General features: G+C 38.4%; 1 protein-coding gene and 1 pseudogene across 1 annotated transcript; both read left to right on the top strand.

Annotated features, from left to right (window-relative positions):
• Nucleotides 1-4,429: 4,429 nt before the first annotated feature.
• On the top strand, nt 4,430-5,368 carry LOC130041713 (olfactory receptor 4F6-like). The gene has a single exon (XM_056133955.1). It carries the CDS (start codon nt 4,430-4,432, stop codon nt 5,366-5,368), a length of 939 nt encoding a protein of 312 aa, XP_055989930.1.
• Nucleotides 5,369-6,158: 790 nt separating this feature from the next.
• On the top strand, nt 6,159-15,461 carry LOC130041711 (olfactory receptor 4F15-like; annotated as a pseudogene).
• The last annotated feature ends 1,477 nt before the right edge of the window (nt 15,462-16,938 follow it).

The following is a 16,938-nucleotide window of genomic DNA, read 5'->3' as shown; positions in this document are numbered from 1 at the left end:
GGATCATGTATATTTACATACATGTGGCCATTTATCACAATGCCAGTGAATAAATATCTTGTAATTTTGGACTTTCAATTGGAAAATATGTAAAATGAAAGTCATTGATATTGAAACTTTGAAATACTTTCATTTTGGGGCCACACCTGATGGTGTTCTGCACTCAGGAATCACTCCTGGTGATGTTTTTATATTCTCTATTGAACAACAAAACAAATATGCTTAAGTGAACATCAATAAATATGGTTTTTTGGGACATTTTTACATGCCACTGTTATTTCTTTTTCTTTTCTTTTTTTTTTTTTTAACTCCTCACGCATGCATCACCATTATTTATTTATTGTGTGTGTGTGTGTGTGTGTGTGTGTGTGTGTGTGTGTGTGCGCTCAGCAGTGTTGATGTGGCTCGGAGCTCCCTCAGGTGATTTTGGCCTACTAGGCAGTGGTTCAGCCATAAAACAGAAGGGTGTCCCAAAAAGCAAATAAATAAATAAATAAATAAAAGGGGCTGGAGCAATAGCACAGCGGGTAGGGCGTTTGCCTTGCATGTAGCCAAGATGGCCAATACAGGTTCAATTCCCAGCATCCCATATGGTCCCCTGAGCACCGCCAGCAGTGATTTCTGAGTGCATGAGCCAGGAGTAACCCCTGAGCATCACCGGGTGTGACCCAAAAAGCAAAAACAACAACAACAACAACAACAACAACAACAACAAAAACCAGAAGGGTGTGGTGCTATTTCATCTCTGTCTTCATGATACTCTTTCCTGACTGACTGGGATGTTTCAGTCTAAGTTACAAGGCTCATGAAGTTCCTATAACTTATGTTGAATGGAACTTCAGTATTTCTTTTCCTGCTGATTCAGTGTTGGGTTGTCTTCATACAATTGGCTAGAAATGCTGTGGAATGATGTAGGGAAAGTAATCACTTAAAAAAAAAGCAAGCCTGGAGGAAGTCTTGGTATTATCAGTGAAAAATAAAAAATATAAACTAAAGAAGCCACAATATTATTCAGGTATGAAACCAGAATTAAAATATGGTTTGTTTCAGTATATTTTAGACAATTATAATTATAAATGGGCTGGAGCGCTAGCACAGTGGGTAAGGTGTTTGCCTTGCAAGCGGCCAATATGGCCGATCCGAGTTCGATTCCTCTGCCCCTCTCGGAGGGCAAGCTACCGAGAGTATCTTGCCTGCATGGCAAAGCCTGGCAAGCTCCCCGTGATGTATTCCATATGCCAAACACAGTAACAAGTCTCACGATGGAGATGTTACTGGACCCGCTCGAGCAAATCGATGAATAATGGGAGGACCGTGACCATGATAATTATAAATGCAGAGATAATTTGATCGCTGTAAAATTACAAAGTTATTCATGTTTGGTTTCTGGCATACACTGTTTCAAGGCCAATCCCACCACCAGTGCACCTTCCCACCCCAGTTATTTCCAATTGTCCCAACCACCCCTCAAGCCTGCCTTTATAGGAGTCCCTGAATAATTTATTTTATATTGCTTGTTAAAATTCACTAAAAGTGATCAAAAAAGGTTGAAATGTGTAATATTTAAATAGTTGTCTGCATTTAAGATAAAGAACAATTTCATATATACAGATACTAAGAGATTACTTATATGTTAAATATAATTGTACTCCTACTTTTCTTGAACATTAATTTTAATAAATGGGCATCCTATAAGTTTTATCTCAGAAACATCTGTCCAGAGTTTTGGAGGTTGGATTGTCACATAGGTGTTGTTAGGGGCTATTCCTGTCTCTGTGTCTGACTCTGTGCTCAGGGGACCATCATTGGTACCAAGGATTGAATTAGGGTCAGCAAAATATAAGGCAAGTACTTTATCTCCTCTTCTCTCTCCAGCCTCATAACCACCCCTTTTTACTAAACTGTAACTACTTATATCTTTCCATAGTAGTACTGTCCTCCCGTTGTTCATTGATTTGCTCAAGTGGGCACCAGTAATGTCTCCATTGTGAGACTTGTTGTTACTGTTTTTGGCATATTGAATTCGCCATGGGGAACTTACCAGGCTCTGCCGTGTGCTTTCCATTGTATAATTATAATTTTTATTTATGAACCTGAACGATTTTCTCAGTTGCAGTTTTCTCATGAATGTTTCAGTTTTGTAGTTATGAACATTAGGTTATTTCCCACAACAGTTTTGAAAATGTTGTAATAGCAGTAGCACTGTAGCACTGTTCTCCCATTGTTCATCGATTTGCTCAAGTGGGCACCAGTAACATCTCCATTGTCAGACTTGTTGTTACTGTTTTTGGCATATTGAATATGCCACAGGAACTTGCCAGGCTCTGCCGTGTGGGTGGGATACTCTTGGTAGCTTGCCGGGCTCTCTGAGAGGGGCGGAGGAATTGAACCCGGGTCGATTGCATGCAAGGCAAATGCCCTACCCGCTGTGCAGTTTTAATTTGGTCGCTGTAGAATTACAAAGATATTAATATTTGATTTCTGGCATACAATGTTTCAAGGCCAATCCCTTCACACCAATATTCCCCCTCTCCCATCCCCCAACCCGCCATTTGGCTTCCACCTACAAGTCTGACTATACAAGAGATTTTATATAACTTTCTGGGCCGTGGTTTACAGTATTGTTACTGATAGAATTTTGTGTATGAATTTACAATCTTTCAAACTTTTGCCACCTCCTCCTCCTGGCTGAACACTTCCCTCCACCACAGTCATTGCCCCCTGTACTAGCAGTATAGCTTAATTTTTAGTTCCTTTGTTGCAACTACAGTAAGCAATTTTTCTTCAAGTGAGTTTTTGGTTGTAACTTACAAAAAAATTAACTTGGTATTATGAATGTGATTTGTAGATATTTGTATATTATCATCATTAGTGTATGAGAGTGAATTCTCAGTTTCATTAATAGTAAATTATGATTTTAAAAAATCCTGAATATATTAGAAGAGATTCATATATAATCTTATATGCATTGCAATTTTCTTTCCATTTGTGCATTTAATTTTAATGAGTACTTTGCTTTTCCTGTGATTATTGATTATTGGGATTTCTTTTTTGTTAATAGGTTGGCTGTTGCTGTTCTCTGCTGTTGCATCCAAAGGTGTCAGTGATCACACTTGGTAGCAGTACTGGGCATTGAACAGGGTCTCACACAAGGCATATGTTCTTCCATTGAGCCACATCCATGACTCATCAGTTATTTGTTTTAAGTTCTATCATTTTAAAATGGATATATAGAACATACTTTCTTTGTCTATTTACAACTAACTTTATTTTAAAAATGTTAATCACTTATCTGCTATTATTTGCTATTTTAAAACCATTTCCACTGTATTGTATTTACTTTTATTTTATACTGAATTTATCTCCAAGCAAGGGTATATATCTGTGAATTGATATGTAGAACTTTTGAAATCTATATGTAAGTAACTTGATATACTTGTATGTATAACAACGTATGCTTTTTTCTTCAATAGTTTGGATATTATCAATTATTTTCTTCCTTGTTATTAAAGGGCTTGGTTATTAAGCTTTCACCTAATTTAAAAATATTCTTGCACTATTTTTGCATTTGTTTCCTTTTCATGTTTAAATATTCAGTTGGCTTCGCTGAGTTTATGTTGAAAGGCAGAGATCTGCATCATTCCAAGTTTTTTCTGTTGTCAAGCATCATTCATTGAATAATTCACCAGTCAACACTGGTGTTCATAGTTCTATAGTAGTTTCCTCGGAAGTCATACTAAATTTGCCTGGTTATTTTCATTCCGTTCTTCACTTGGATGATATCTTGACTGAAAGCAGAAATATGACCCAAACTACTGCTTAAGTTTCCAACAACTATCCATTGCTTATAGGACAAAGACAAACTTTTTATTCTGGATGCAAGATTAGATGCTGTCTGATCTGAAATTCAAACATGATTAGAATCACTCATCTTGACCTTTTTTCTTCTTGATATCTCAAGATATTTGTAAATGGCCTTAATAAAGTCTGGACTACTCTATTTACTCTTCAATAGAAACTTATTGGCATACTCCAGATAATCACCACTGTTAGATTACGAATTTCTTGTAATAATATTTATTTTTCCTTAAATCTACTATGGGAGTTGTGTTAGTATTTAAAGTCATTTACTGTCTAAATCCATCAATATGTTGTCAATTTCAAGACTGAAATTAATACTTTAATTCAGAAATTGATACAGAACTTGGCATATGGTAGGTGCTCAAGAGAATATTAATTATGCTTGTTAGTGATATTAGTTAAGAGGATAAATGTTTGTTTGAAACAGCTATGGCTCTAAGTGATGGTGTGGTATATGTAAATACAAAAGTTAATAAGAGTTTCTATTTTTTAAATATTAATTAAAATTTGAAATTTATTAGTTATTATTTTGTTTTTGGTCTTTTAGGTTATCACCAGACAAAATCTAATGTATGAAACAAATGACTCTGAAGTGTCTGAATTTATATTCGTGGGACTTTCTAACTCTAGACCAATGCAGCATTTTCTTCTTGCCTTTGCTACAGTGTTTTATGTAACAATAGTTTTGGGAAACCTTTTTGTTGTGCTTACAGTGATTTTTGATTCTCATTTACATTCTCCCATGTATTTCCTTCTAGCCAATCTCTCTTTCATTGATATGTCTCTTTCTACTGTAGCAGTTCCTAAGATGATTTCTAACATGTCCTCTGGGCATAAAACTATTTCCTTCAATGGGTGTGTTATCCAGATATTTTTTCTTCACAGTTTTGGTGGAGTTGAGATGGTGTTGCTCATCTCCATGGCCTTAGACAGATATGTAGCCATTTGTAAGCCCCTCCATTACTTGACAATCATGAACCCACGAATGTGTGCTTTGCTTGCCGCTGGTGCTTGGATGATAGGTCTCATTCACTCTGTGGCCCAGTTAGCATTTGTTGTTCATTTGCCTTTTTGTGGTCCCAATAAAATAGATAGCTTTTACTGTGATCTTCCTTGGTTTATCAAACTTGCCTGTGCAGACACCTATGGATTAGAATTGATGGTTACTGCCAACAGTGGGTTCATTACTATGGGGACCTTCATTTTGTTGATTGCCTCCTATATATACATCTTGGTCACAGTAAGGAAACGCTCTTCAGGTGATTTGTCTAAGGCCTTTTCTACTCTTTCAGCTCATATCACCGTGGTGCTTTTATTCTTTGGGCCATGTATTTTTATTTACATGTGGCCATTTCCCACAGTCCCTGTGGATAAATTTCTTGCCATTTTGGACTTTCTTATTACGCCCATTCTGAATCCAGCCATTTACACTTTGAGGAATAAAGATATGAAAATGGCAATGAGGAGACTGAGTAGTCAAATCCTGAACTCAAAAATGACTCCTTAAATACCAGAAAAAAGCACAAGTGGTACTTTTTGTTGAACTTAATGTTCGCAAACATGTTAACATCTCTCTGAGAAAACTTATTCTTTTTGCTTGTTGGGTTTTGTTTGTTTTTGTCTGGGCCACATCTGGCAGTGCTCAGGGCTTCCTCCTGGCTCTGTGCTCAGGGATCACTCATGGTCGGGCGCTTGGGAGCATATGGGATGCCAGGTTAGCAGGTTCAATTGGCACTTGCCAACTGTACTATCTTTCTGGCCCAGCTTATTTTTAATTCAGTAGCCTAAAACATTGTGGACAGTTTATTCTACATAAATGACAATAAAGGAATTATACACTTTTGTGTAAAGTTGTTTTATATATTTAAAAAATTGTTTTCAATACATAAAATACATTCTGTTTGGCTATCCTTTTGATGACTCAGTAGAATTTTGAAAGTTTATTAGTTTCAAGTAGCAGTGCCATGTTCACAGAGCAACTGATACATGCTGATCACTGTCCCTTATCACTAAGTTGAAAAGTATTCTTATGTAAAGAGAGTGATTGATTCTTGTCACCACTTTTTACAAACAAACCTAGAAAACTTGTTCTAGGGTGGTTTTTATTTGACTGTGTTTGGGGCTTACTCCTGGCTCTGTGTTCAGGGATCACACCTACTACTGCTTGGGAGACAGTATGTGGTGCCAGGGATCCAGCCAGGGTTGACTTTGTGCAAGGCAAGCACCTTCCCTTCTGTACTCTCTCAGGTGCACAGTCATTAGTATTTTGAATCACATTTTAGAATCTTGTCACCAGGATGGCAAAAGTATATCTTTGTTCTTTCACCTTTTCTATTACTTAAAGTAGGGAATAGGTAAATATACGGCAATTAGCTAGCCAAAGAGAGAACAATGCCAGTGAAAAAAAATAAAACTAAAGAAGGGCCTCATTTGTACACAACTAGTTTCTAATTAGTTTTAATTAATATTCATGTAATTAAAATTTACATAGGTACACTTAGCATGCTGGGCTAGGGCATTTGCCTTCCATGCAGTTGATCGCAGGTTTGATCCCCAGCATCCCGTGTGATCTCCTGAGCCTGACAGGAGTGATTCCTGAGTGCAGAGCCAGGAGTCACCACTGAGCACCACTGAGTGTGACCCCAAAACTAATATATATAAAAACATGTATATATATAGCATTATAATTAATAAACATAAAGGCTGGAGCGACAGCACAGCGGGTAGGGCGTTCACCTTACAAGCGGCCAATGTGGCCGACCCGAGTTCGATTCCTCTGCCCCTCTCGGAGAGCCCGGCAAGCTACCGAGAGTATTCGATATGCCAGACACAGTAACAACAAAGTCTCCAATGGAGACGTTACTGGGCCCGCTCGAGCAAATCGACGATCAACGGGAGGGCCTTTACCTTTACCAAAGTAAGATTTAGCAGTAACAATACATGAAGTAAAATAAAGCAGTAACAGTAATATTATAAATCTCAACAAACTTCTTCTATCAATGGATAGATTATCTTGGAATATAGTTAACAAGAAAATAATACTCTAAAATAAAAAAATATTGGTTAATTGGACTTAATAGACACTTACAGAAAAATTTCATACCCAAATAAAAGAATATGCATTCCTCTCAAGTGCACACAGAATACTCTTGGGATTGGACATAAAATGAGTCTTAATAATATAGAAAAACACAGTCAGTATTCTTTTCTGAACATAATGATATGAAACTAGAAATCAACCAAAACATAGAATTAGAATAACAAAACCCCAATGTGGAGACTAACTGGTTTACTTGTAAAAACATTCTCGGATTAAATGAAAAATTTAAAGAGATATAAAAACTACCTGGAGACTAATGCAAGGCAAACATAGCTGTCAGATCCTATAAGACATAGCAAATATGCTATTGAGAGTTAAATGAGGATTATTTACCTCTATTGATTCTATGTTTTGCATTAGAGGATCACATCAACAAAGAAAAAGTCTGAAATCATTATTCTAATATCACACCTAAAGGAAATAGGAAAGAAACTAAAATAAATTTAACCAAAAATTGAAGAAGGAAAATGATGAATTATGAAATCAATTAACTGTAGCACTATCCTCCCATTGTTCATCGATTTGCTCAAGTGGGCCCAGTAACGTCTCCACTATAAGACTTGTTGTTACTGTGTCTGAAATCAATAAATGAAATAAAACCACAAACAATTAAAAGATCAAGAAAACTGTCAACTATTTTGCAAGAATAAAGAAAATCTGTAAATCATTGTCATGGATCATAAAGATAAGAACAGAGAAAACACTAATTTAAAAAATAAAAGATAAAAGAAGCCCAATTGCAACTCACTACAAGAGATACAAGAAATATAGGAGACTTTTAAGACCTGTATGAACAGTCATATGACAAAAAAGGGATAACCTAGAAGAAACATAGTCTTGTAGAACCAAATATCATAAATAGCTTGAATAGACCTATCAAAAGTGCAGAATAAAAAAAGTAATAAAATATATCAAGAATATAGGCCTGAATATATAGAATACATTTTGAAAATATAGGCAACCCTATCAAATTGTTCATCTTAATCTCTTGATGCATTCAATAATTCTTTATTGTCTATTTTCTTTTTTATTTAAAAAAGTGTATCTAACTTACTATTTAAAAATTCCTCTTTGGGGTGCTAAAAAGCACAGTAGAAATGACATCTGCAACTGTATGTTCATTGCAGCACTGTTCACACTAGCCAGAATCTGGAAACAACCTGAGTGCCCGAGAACAGATGACTGCTTAAAGAAACCTTGGTACATCTACACAATGGAATACTATGCAGCTGTTAGGAGAGATGAAGTCATGAAATTTGCTTATAAGTGGATGGTCATGAAGAGTATCATACTAAGTGAAATGGGTCAGAAAGAGAGGAAAAGACTGCACTCATTTGTGAAATATAAAATAACATAATATGAGACTGACACCCAAGTACTGTAGACAGAAGGCAAGGAATGTTGCTCCATTGTTGGACGCCTACCTCATGAGCTGGGGGAGAAGGCAACTGGAATAGAGATGAGATCACTAAGTCAATGTTGGTTGGAGGAATTGTTCGGAATGGGATATGTGTGCTGAAAGTAGATAAAGGACCAAAAGTGATAGCCTCTCAGTATCTATATTGCAAACCATAAATCCCCAAAGCAGAGAGAGAGAGTATGGGGGAAATTGTCTGTCATAGAGGCAGGGGGAGGACTGGAAAGTGGGAGAATATACTGGGGACATTGGTGGTGGAAAATGTGCGCAGGTAGAGGGATGTTGTTTGATCATTGTATGACAGAATCAAACATGAAAGTTTTGTAACTGTATCTCATGGTGATTCAATAAAAAAGAAAATCCCTCTTGCTTTTTAACTAGTCTCTGTAAACATTTTTCAATACATCATATTTCCTCCAATAAACTTTCATCTTTTTTTAATCTTCTTTTCCTAACTCCTTTCTTTTTAAGTTCATTGCAGCACTGTTCACAGTAACCAGAGTCTGGAAACAACCCGAGTGCTCCAAAACATTGTCATCTTTACCATTATTTTGTTCTTCTTATTTGTTGTTTTGTTACTCAAATTTCAGTTTGGTGGAATGCTACTCACATTTTCGCTTTATAGTATGTTTCCAATGTTATTCCTGTTTTATGAACATCCGAAAAATTTTGGTCAGACCCATTTTTTCTTTTAGAAACATTTAGAAAGGAATTTAATCAGAATAGTTTCTTTGCTTTATTTCCTGCCCATATTTAGAGAGATTCCACTAGTGAAGTTATAGTTCATGACACAAGAGTTTTGTTGTGTCATTAAATTTATTCACACAATTCTTATTTAAAATTGTTCTGATAACTTGAGTTCTACTTTATATATGTTTAATTTCTTATTTTATTATGTTATTTTATTGATATATATTTCCGTGGGTATTTTTTTTTTTTACTTTTTGGGTTATACCTGACAATTCTCAGGGGTTACTCCTGGCTCTGCTCTCAGGAATTACTCCTGGTAGTGCTTGGGGGAACATATGGGATGCTGGGGATCAAACCAGGGTCGGTTATGTGCAAGGCAAATGCTCTACCCACTGTACTACTACTGTGGCCCTGATATAAAGGAAGAAATAGGAACATCAAGAGATTTCCAAAAGATGAAAACTGTGTAAGCAAGTAGAGTATTTGAGACTTCCTAAGTATTTGATGATTCAGAGATTTTCTTTTATCCAAATCTGAATGTAACCTAAATTCTATTTTCAGTAGTGAATATGGATTCTACAAAGAATGGAAATCATGTCAATGCCTGAAATTGTGACTTAAAATATTTATTTAAGGGGGTATGGTGCCATCAGCAGGTCAATATGTTCCTGTGAGGTGAGTGCATCAGCAGCCTGATGGTGCCTTTAGACTTCTAGATACCCCAAAATTGCTGCTATGCCTTTTGCTGAACCCCAAAAACTTGGGGCAAAGTTTACTAAGAAAGTAAACGGTCAAAAGTTGGGTATGTGGGAAACACACCCACAAACCACCTCCAGCTCAGCTATATAATTGAAGGCATGGCCTCTCTGGTTCCTCATTGAACTGCTTAATGGCCATGATCCCAGAGACTCTGAAACAAATCTCAAAACCCAGTGGCTTTTGGCAGAAATGTGTCCAGACCCCGCAGTAGGTTACTGTCGCCAGGCCACCCCAGGAGGGAAAGGGTGTTGTCCCTTTGCCTGCTTCCCCCTGGCGGCTCGGTGGCTGTCATCCTTCAGAGGCCATTGGACAGTCAGATTTGGGACTGCAGTGAGGAGACACGCAGGGCCTCATGGGATGGGGGTGGAGCCGGTCCTATCCTCCCCACCTCAACAAGACCCCAAGTCGAAACCCAGCGGCTTTTGGCAGAAATGCATCAAACCCCCAATAAGTTACTGTTGACGGGCCACCCCAGTGGGGAAAGGGTGTTGTCCCTCCGCCTGCTTCCCCCTGGTGGCTCGGTGGTTGTCATTGTTCAGAGGCCATTAGACAGTCAGGTTTGGGCCCACAGTGACGAGACATTTTGGGCCTCAGAGGATTGGGGTGGAGCCGGTCCTGTCCTCCCCACCCCAATGAGACCCTAAGTCATCACTCACAAATGGCCTTTCTGGCTCCTGATCAAGCTGCTTAATGGCCATGATCCCAGAGACTCAGGAGCAAACCTTGGAACCCAGCAGGTTTTGGCAGAAATCCCTCCAGATTTAAGTGTTAAAATTTTTGGAATTTCAAAATCGTGTGGCTACTACTGCAGCCATGCGACATCATATGTTATTCATAACCTGCAATAGAAAACAAATTGTCTACTGTTGCCTTTTCAGCAGATCTGAGTGTTGGGGTAAAATCTCAAATAATAATGGTGGGTCTGGTGTCAAAATATTGAATGTGATCAAAGTAGAGAGAGAGAGTAATGTGGAAATCATCTGCCCCACAGGTAGGGGGAGGGTGTGGGATGGGGGTATACTTGGTTTGTTGGGGGTGGAGAATGGGCACTGGTGAAGGTGTGGGTGTTTCATTGTATGACCGAAACTTAGACCCGAAAGCTTTGTAACTGCTCTCACGGTGATTCAATAAATAAAATTATAAAAAATAAAAAAAGTAAGGTGGAGTTCATGCATAATTCAATCAGCTAACCAGTGGCTGAATAAATAGCAGTACTCCTACATAAAAAATATTTATTTAATTAGTAAACAAAAAATCATTCAGAATGCCTCTCAGGAGTTAACTAAAAAACTCATTAAGGAGTATATTATATATCTGCTTATCTAAGAAGATATATTTTTAAAAGGTGATGCTAATATTTTTATTTATTTATTATTGAAGCACAGTGATACACACAGTTACAAAGTTTTTCATGATTGGGTTTCAGTCATATAATGTCCTTACCTCTGCTTCTTCTCCAGTGTATGTTTCCCACCACCAGTGTCCCCAGTTTCCCTTCTACTCCCTCACCTTTATTTCTCTCTCTCTTTTTAGAAGATACCTTTGACTGTTTATTTTAGGTTTCTTATCATTGGTGTACATTACTTGCTCAGAGTTGGTCCAAATAATATAATTTAAAAACCAAAATAATTTATAGACCAGAATCCCTTATGTTCCTCTGAGCATTGCCAGGATTTTCATTTTAAAATAGATCAAAGGAACTTTAATGACTATTTCAAATTAATAATTGAGAGTGCCAAATAATTAAATAATTTCTTTTGAGCACAGGTTTTATTTTACAAATATTGCATAACTTGCAGTTTAACTTTGTGCAGTTAAGTAATTAGTATGAAAATAAGGTCTTGTGATAATTCCTGATTGATGGACAAATGAGAACACTATTACTATGAACCTACCTACATGATAATATATTCTCATTATTATAGATTTATTATTATTTTTTTTGCTTTTTGGGTCACACCTGACGATGCACAGGGGTTACTCCTGGATCTGCACTCAGGAATTACTCCTGGTGTTGTTCAGAGGACCATATGGGATGCTGGGAATTGAACCTGGGGCAGTCGTGCTATCACTCTAGCCCCAGATTTAGTCTTTAGTCCCATAAATTTATTAATCCAACAAATGTGAAGCAAATAGTGATTGATATTAATCACCAATGTGACTATTTATGAAGTTGGTTGCTGTTCATAGATCCAAGGCATGAGATTTTTACCCAGGCACTTATATTACATTTGGAGAGATATTTTTATTAAACATTTAAAAATTATTTTTGGCACTAATTTCACTTGATTTATTTTAAAATCTATTTTATAGAGTCATGATTTATTACATTCAATATTCCAAAATCAATCCCACCACCAGTGCACCTTCCCACCTCAATTATTTCCAATTCTCCCAACCACCCCTCAAGCCTGCCCTTATAGGAGGCCCTGAATAATTTATTTTATATTGCTTGTTAAAATTCACTAAAAGTGATCAAAAAATGTTTCCCTAGAAGAAGTTGTGTGAATGTTGTTGTATCTTACTATGGAACTATTAAGGAGGTAGACATTTTTATAACCATGACAGGCATAGTGACATAAATGCCTGTCATGGTTGTAACATAACAAAGGACATATAAAGACTTGAGCAGAGAGTCCTGCATTTTACAAATGAGGGAATATTTGAGCTGAAAGTTTGAAAACTTTTTTTCATGGACATATAACTGAGTGGGAAGTATTTTTTCTTCTTATAGGTAACATGTAAACTAATCCTGATATCTGAGGCAAAGGATAGAACCAATCACTCCAGAGTATCAGAGTTTGTATTCCTGGGGTTTACAAATTCATGGCAGAGTCTCCTGCCCCCGCGCCTGGCTGTCCTCGCCGGGGCCCCTTGGAGGGGAGCGGGTTGAGTTTTCCTCCATGCCCTGACCAGGGCTCCAGCAGCTGAAGACCTCCAGAACCAGCCACCACCATGCTGAGAAGACTCTCCGCACACATGAAAGTACCGGCAGAGGAACAAAGGCACGCGGGTCCTGGGGCTGAGATCTCCAAGCCTACTCGGATCGGGGCTGAGCATCCTCCACCCAGATCGTCCATCTTCCAGTAGGCACGGGTCACACCCACCAACTGGCCCCCTGGCGCCATGTAATCCTATCAATGGCCAAGACTCAGAGTCTATAAAACCCAGCTCCCGGAAGAGAATAGCACAGAGTCTCCTGCCCCCACGCCTGGCTGTCCTCGCTGGGGCCCCTTGGAGGGGAGCGGGTTGAGTTTTTCTCCCCGCCCTGAACAGGGCTCCAGCAGTCGAAGACCTCCAGAACCAGCCACCACCATGTTGAGACCACTCTCCGCACACATGAAGGTACTGGCAGGGGAACAAAGGCACACGGGTCCCGGGGCTGAGATCTCCAAGCCTACTCGGATCGGGGCTGAGCATCCTCCACCCAGATCGTCCATCTTCCAGTAGGCACGGGTCACACCCACCAACTGCCCTTGACGCCTGGTAATCCCATCAACGGCCAAGACCCAGAGACTATAAAATCCAGCTCCTGGAAGTGACATCTTATCATCTCATTCCTACTTTGGACAAACTGGCAGGCTATCGAATGTAATCTGCCCACACGGCAGAGTCTGGTAAACTCCCTGTGGCGTACCCAATATGCCAAATACCAGTAACAATGAAGGATCTCATTCTCCTAACTCTGAAAGAGCCTTGAATATGGCACTTTTTAAAAAAATCTCAGGGCTAGGACCAAGGAGACGTTACTGGGGCCTGCTCGAGGCAATCGACGAATAACAGGATGGTTGTGATCTTGATTGTGACAAATTCATGAGAGATTCAGCATCCCCTTTTTGTCTTCTCTTTATTATACATTGCAAGCTTGGTGGGAAACCTTGTCATTGTGTTTATTTTTCTCATTTGATGATCATCTCCACTCCCCCATGTACTTCCTTCTTTCTCAACTCTAAGTCACTGATATACGATTTTGCTCAATCGCAGCTCCTAAAATGATTAGTGAGTTCTTCAAGAAGCACAAAGCCATTACCTTTTGTGGCTGTCTTACTCAGATCTTCTTTAGCCATGCATTTGGGGGTACTGAATGGTGCTGCCATCGCAATTGCTTTGACAGATACGTGGCTATTTGTAAGCCTGTCCATTACCTGACTATCATGAGCCCACGGATGTGTCTATACTTTTTAGTCACCTCCTGGATCATTGGCCTCATCCATTCATTTGTTCAATTAATTTTTGTGGTAGGCTTGACTTTTTGTGGGCATAATATATTAGAGGTTTTTTTAAAAAAAAATTTATTGAATCACCATGAGATAGTTACAAGCTTTCATGTTTGGATTGCAATCACACAGTGATCAGTCACCCATCCCTCCACCAGTGCACATTCCCTACTACCAACATTCCTGGTATACTCCCCCTTTCCAACCCTCCCCTGATTCCATGGCAGACAATATTCCCCATACTCTCTCTCTACTCTTTTGGGCATTATGGTTTGCAATACAGACACTGAGAGGTTATCATGTTTGGTCCTTTATCTACTTTCTGCACACTTCTTCCATCCTGACCAGTTCCTCAAGCCATCATTTTCTTAGTGATCCCTTATATATTCCAGCTGTCTTCTCCCCTTTGCTCATGAGGCAGGCTTCCAGCTATGGAGCAATCTACCTGTTCCCTGTTTCTACTATCCTTAGGTGTCAGCCTCATATTATGTTGTTTTATACTCCACAAATGAGTGCAGTCTTTCTATGCCTACGTCTCTTTCTGACTCATTTCACTTAGCATGATACCCTCCATGTCTATCCATTTATAAGCAAGGTTCATGAATTCATCTTTCCTGAAAACTGCACATATTCCATTCTGTAGATGTACCAAAGTTTCTTTATTCAGTCATCTGTTCTAGGGCACTTGTTTCCAGATTTTGGCTATTGTGAACAGTGCTGCAATGAACATGTAGATACAGATGTCATTTCTACTGTGCTTTTTTGCATCCTTGAGATATATTCCCAGAAGTCGTATTGTGGGGTCATATGGAAGCTCAATTTCTAGTTTTTGAAGGAATGTCCATATTGTTTTCCAGAAAGGCTGGACTAGTGGGCATTCCCACCAACAGTGAGTGTCCCTTTTTCCTAACATCCATGACAGCACTGGTTGCTTTTGTTCTTTTGAATGTGTGCCAATCTCTGTGGTGTGAGATGATATCTCATTGTTTTTATTTGCAACTCCCTGATGACTAGTGATGTGGAGCATTTTTTATGTGCCTTTTGGCCATTTGTATTTCTTTTTTGAGGAAACCTGTTTATTTCTTCTCCCCATTTTTTGATGGGGTTGGAGGTTTTTTTCTTGTACAATTCTACTAGTGATCAGACACTTTTTATTCTGACCTTCCCTGACTTCTCAGACTTTCTTGCACAGATATCCATGAACTTCAGTTTACGGTCACTATCACTAGTGGGTTCATTTTTGTGGGTTCTTCTGTCTTATTGGTAATTTTCTACATCTTTATTCTATTCACTGTTTGGAAAGATTCCTTTGGTGGTTTACCCCAAAGTCTTCTCCACTTTGTCAGCTTGTTTTACAGTGGTAGTTTTGTTCTTTGGGTCACTATGTCTACACGTGGCCTTCTTCCAAATTACTTGATCACTTGATCACTTGACATCCCGTTACTCATCGATTTGCTCGAGCGGGTGCCAGTAACGTCTCCATTTGTCCCTAGGGTAGCCCAATGGTGTCTGCTCGCTACAGGAAAACAAAGAACCTCAAACTGATAATTCAGGGTTTTAACGAAGAAGTCTGACCATCTCGTCGGTGGGTGGCCACACAATCTTTTGACGTCCCATGGAATCCAGTCGGTAATGGCTCTAGTCCAGAGGTTGTCTCCAAATCGCATCACGTATCCAGCCCATCTGATTTTTGATGCCTTGGCAAATGAGACAGTGTCCCTGATTCTTGATTGTCGATGGAGGTCGGAACTCCGGATTCTTTCTCTCACTTGCGTGAGGCGTGATACTCCAAGCATAGCTCTTTCAATTCCTCTTTGGGAGACCTTAATGGCGTTCTCATTTTTTTTTCATAGGGCTCAGGTCTCTGAGACGTATGTTAATGCAGGAATAGAAGAGATGTGCCCAGAGCTGGAGATTATTCATCCTCTTAGTTATTTCTTCAACGCTCTTGAAGGCATTCTAAGCCACTCTCTTCCTCCTGCGCAACTCAGGTGCCAGGTCATTCATCATGTTGAGTTCTTGACTTAGGTGTTTTCAGAAGAAGTTTTAAATATTTCAAAAAAAATGAAATAAAGTATTTATAAAATATGTGTGAAATTTCTCTTTTTTTAAGAAACTGTGCAGTTGTGATTTAACAGGATTAGTAAGAAATAGAAAGAAACCTAATAATTAACACAATTCATAAGACAATAGAAATATGATGGTCATTCACCAGATCCCAGGAAGACTAAAAACTGATTCAACATATACTGTGATTTTATACTCTAGCTTTTATATTATATTCTCTACTTTGAATATCACAAAATGTATAAAATCTATAAAATAATTCTCATTTTATAGAGAAAAAGGTTTGACTGAAACAAAAGCATTAAATATGTTAAGGATATATTATAAATAAACTTAAAGTCCAAGTCTTTCCATGTGGGTTCATGGTTTCTTTCCTACTTATTTCTTGAACTATAATGCACTTACAACAAAGGTACCACAAATGTAGAGAAATAGTTGTCCCCATAATTACTCCATTTAATTCACCAGTGTGGCTCCTTCAAAAGCCAGACAAATGTGAGAGTATTAGAATGCACTATTGCAAAATCAATCTAGTAGTAGCCTTAATTGCAGATGCAATATCAAATTTTGTGTCTTTGATAGAATTTTTAAAGTAACAGGTATATCATTGTGACTATGGCCTCCCAAGAAGTCCTCAGGGGAATCAGGATCTACCTCCAGTGATTCTCAGTCAATCAAGCAAGAGATTCAATGCAAGGGTTTGTGTCATGTTGTGTCTATAGTCTATTTTCACCACCCAGATGCCCTCTTACAGTCTTTGCGACAGATTTTTTCCTCTCCCCAGCATTTGGCAATATTTATTCTTAGATATTTTTCAACTAGGAAGA

The sequence above is a fragment of the Sorex fumeus genome, unplaced genomic scaffold (genome assembly GCF_029834395.1).
Source record: "Sorex fumeus unplaced genomic scaffold, SorFum_2.1 ptg000098l, whole genome shotgun sequence".
Classification (NCBI taxonomy): Eukaryota; Metazoa; Chordata; class Mammalia; order Eulipotyphla; family Soricidae; genus Sorex; species Sorex fumeus.
Note: the sequence above shows the minus strand (reverse complement) of the source record. Positions and strands in the feature narration are given on the sequence as shown.

Coding starts and splice junctions, on each gene's coding strand:
- LOC130041713 (XM_056133955.1), top strand. CDS start 4,430: ATGTATGAAACAAATGACTCTGAAGTGTCTGAATTTATATTCGTGGGA.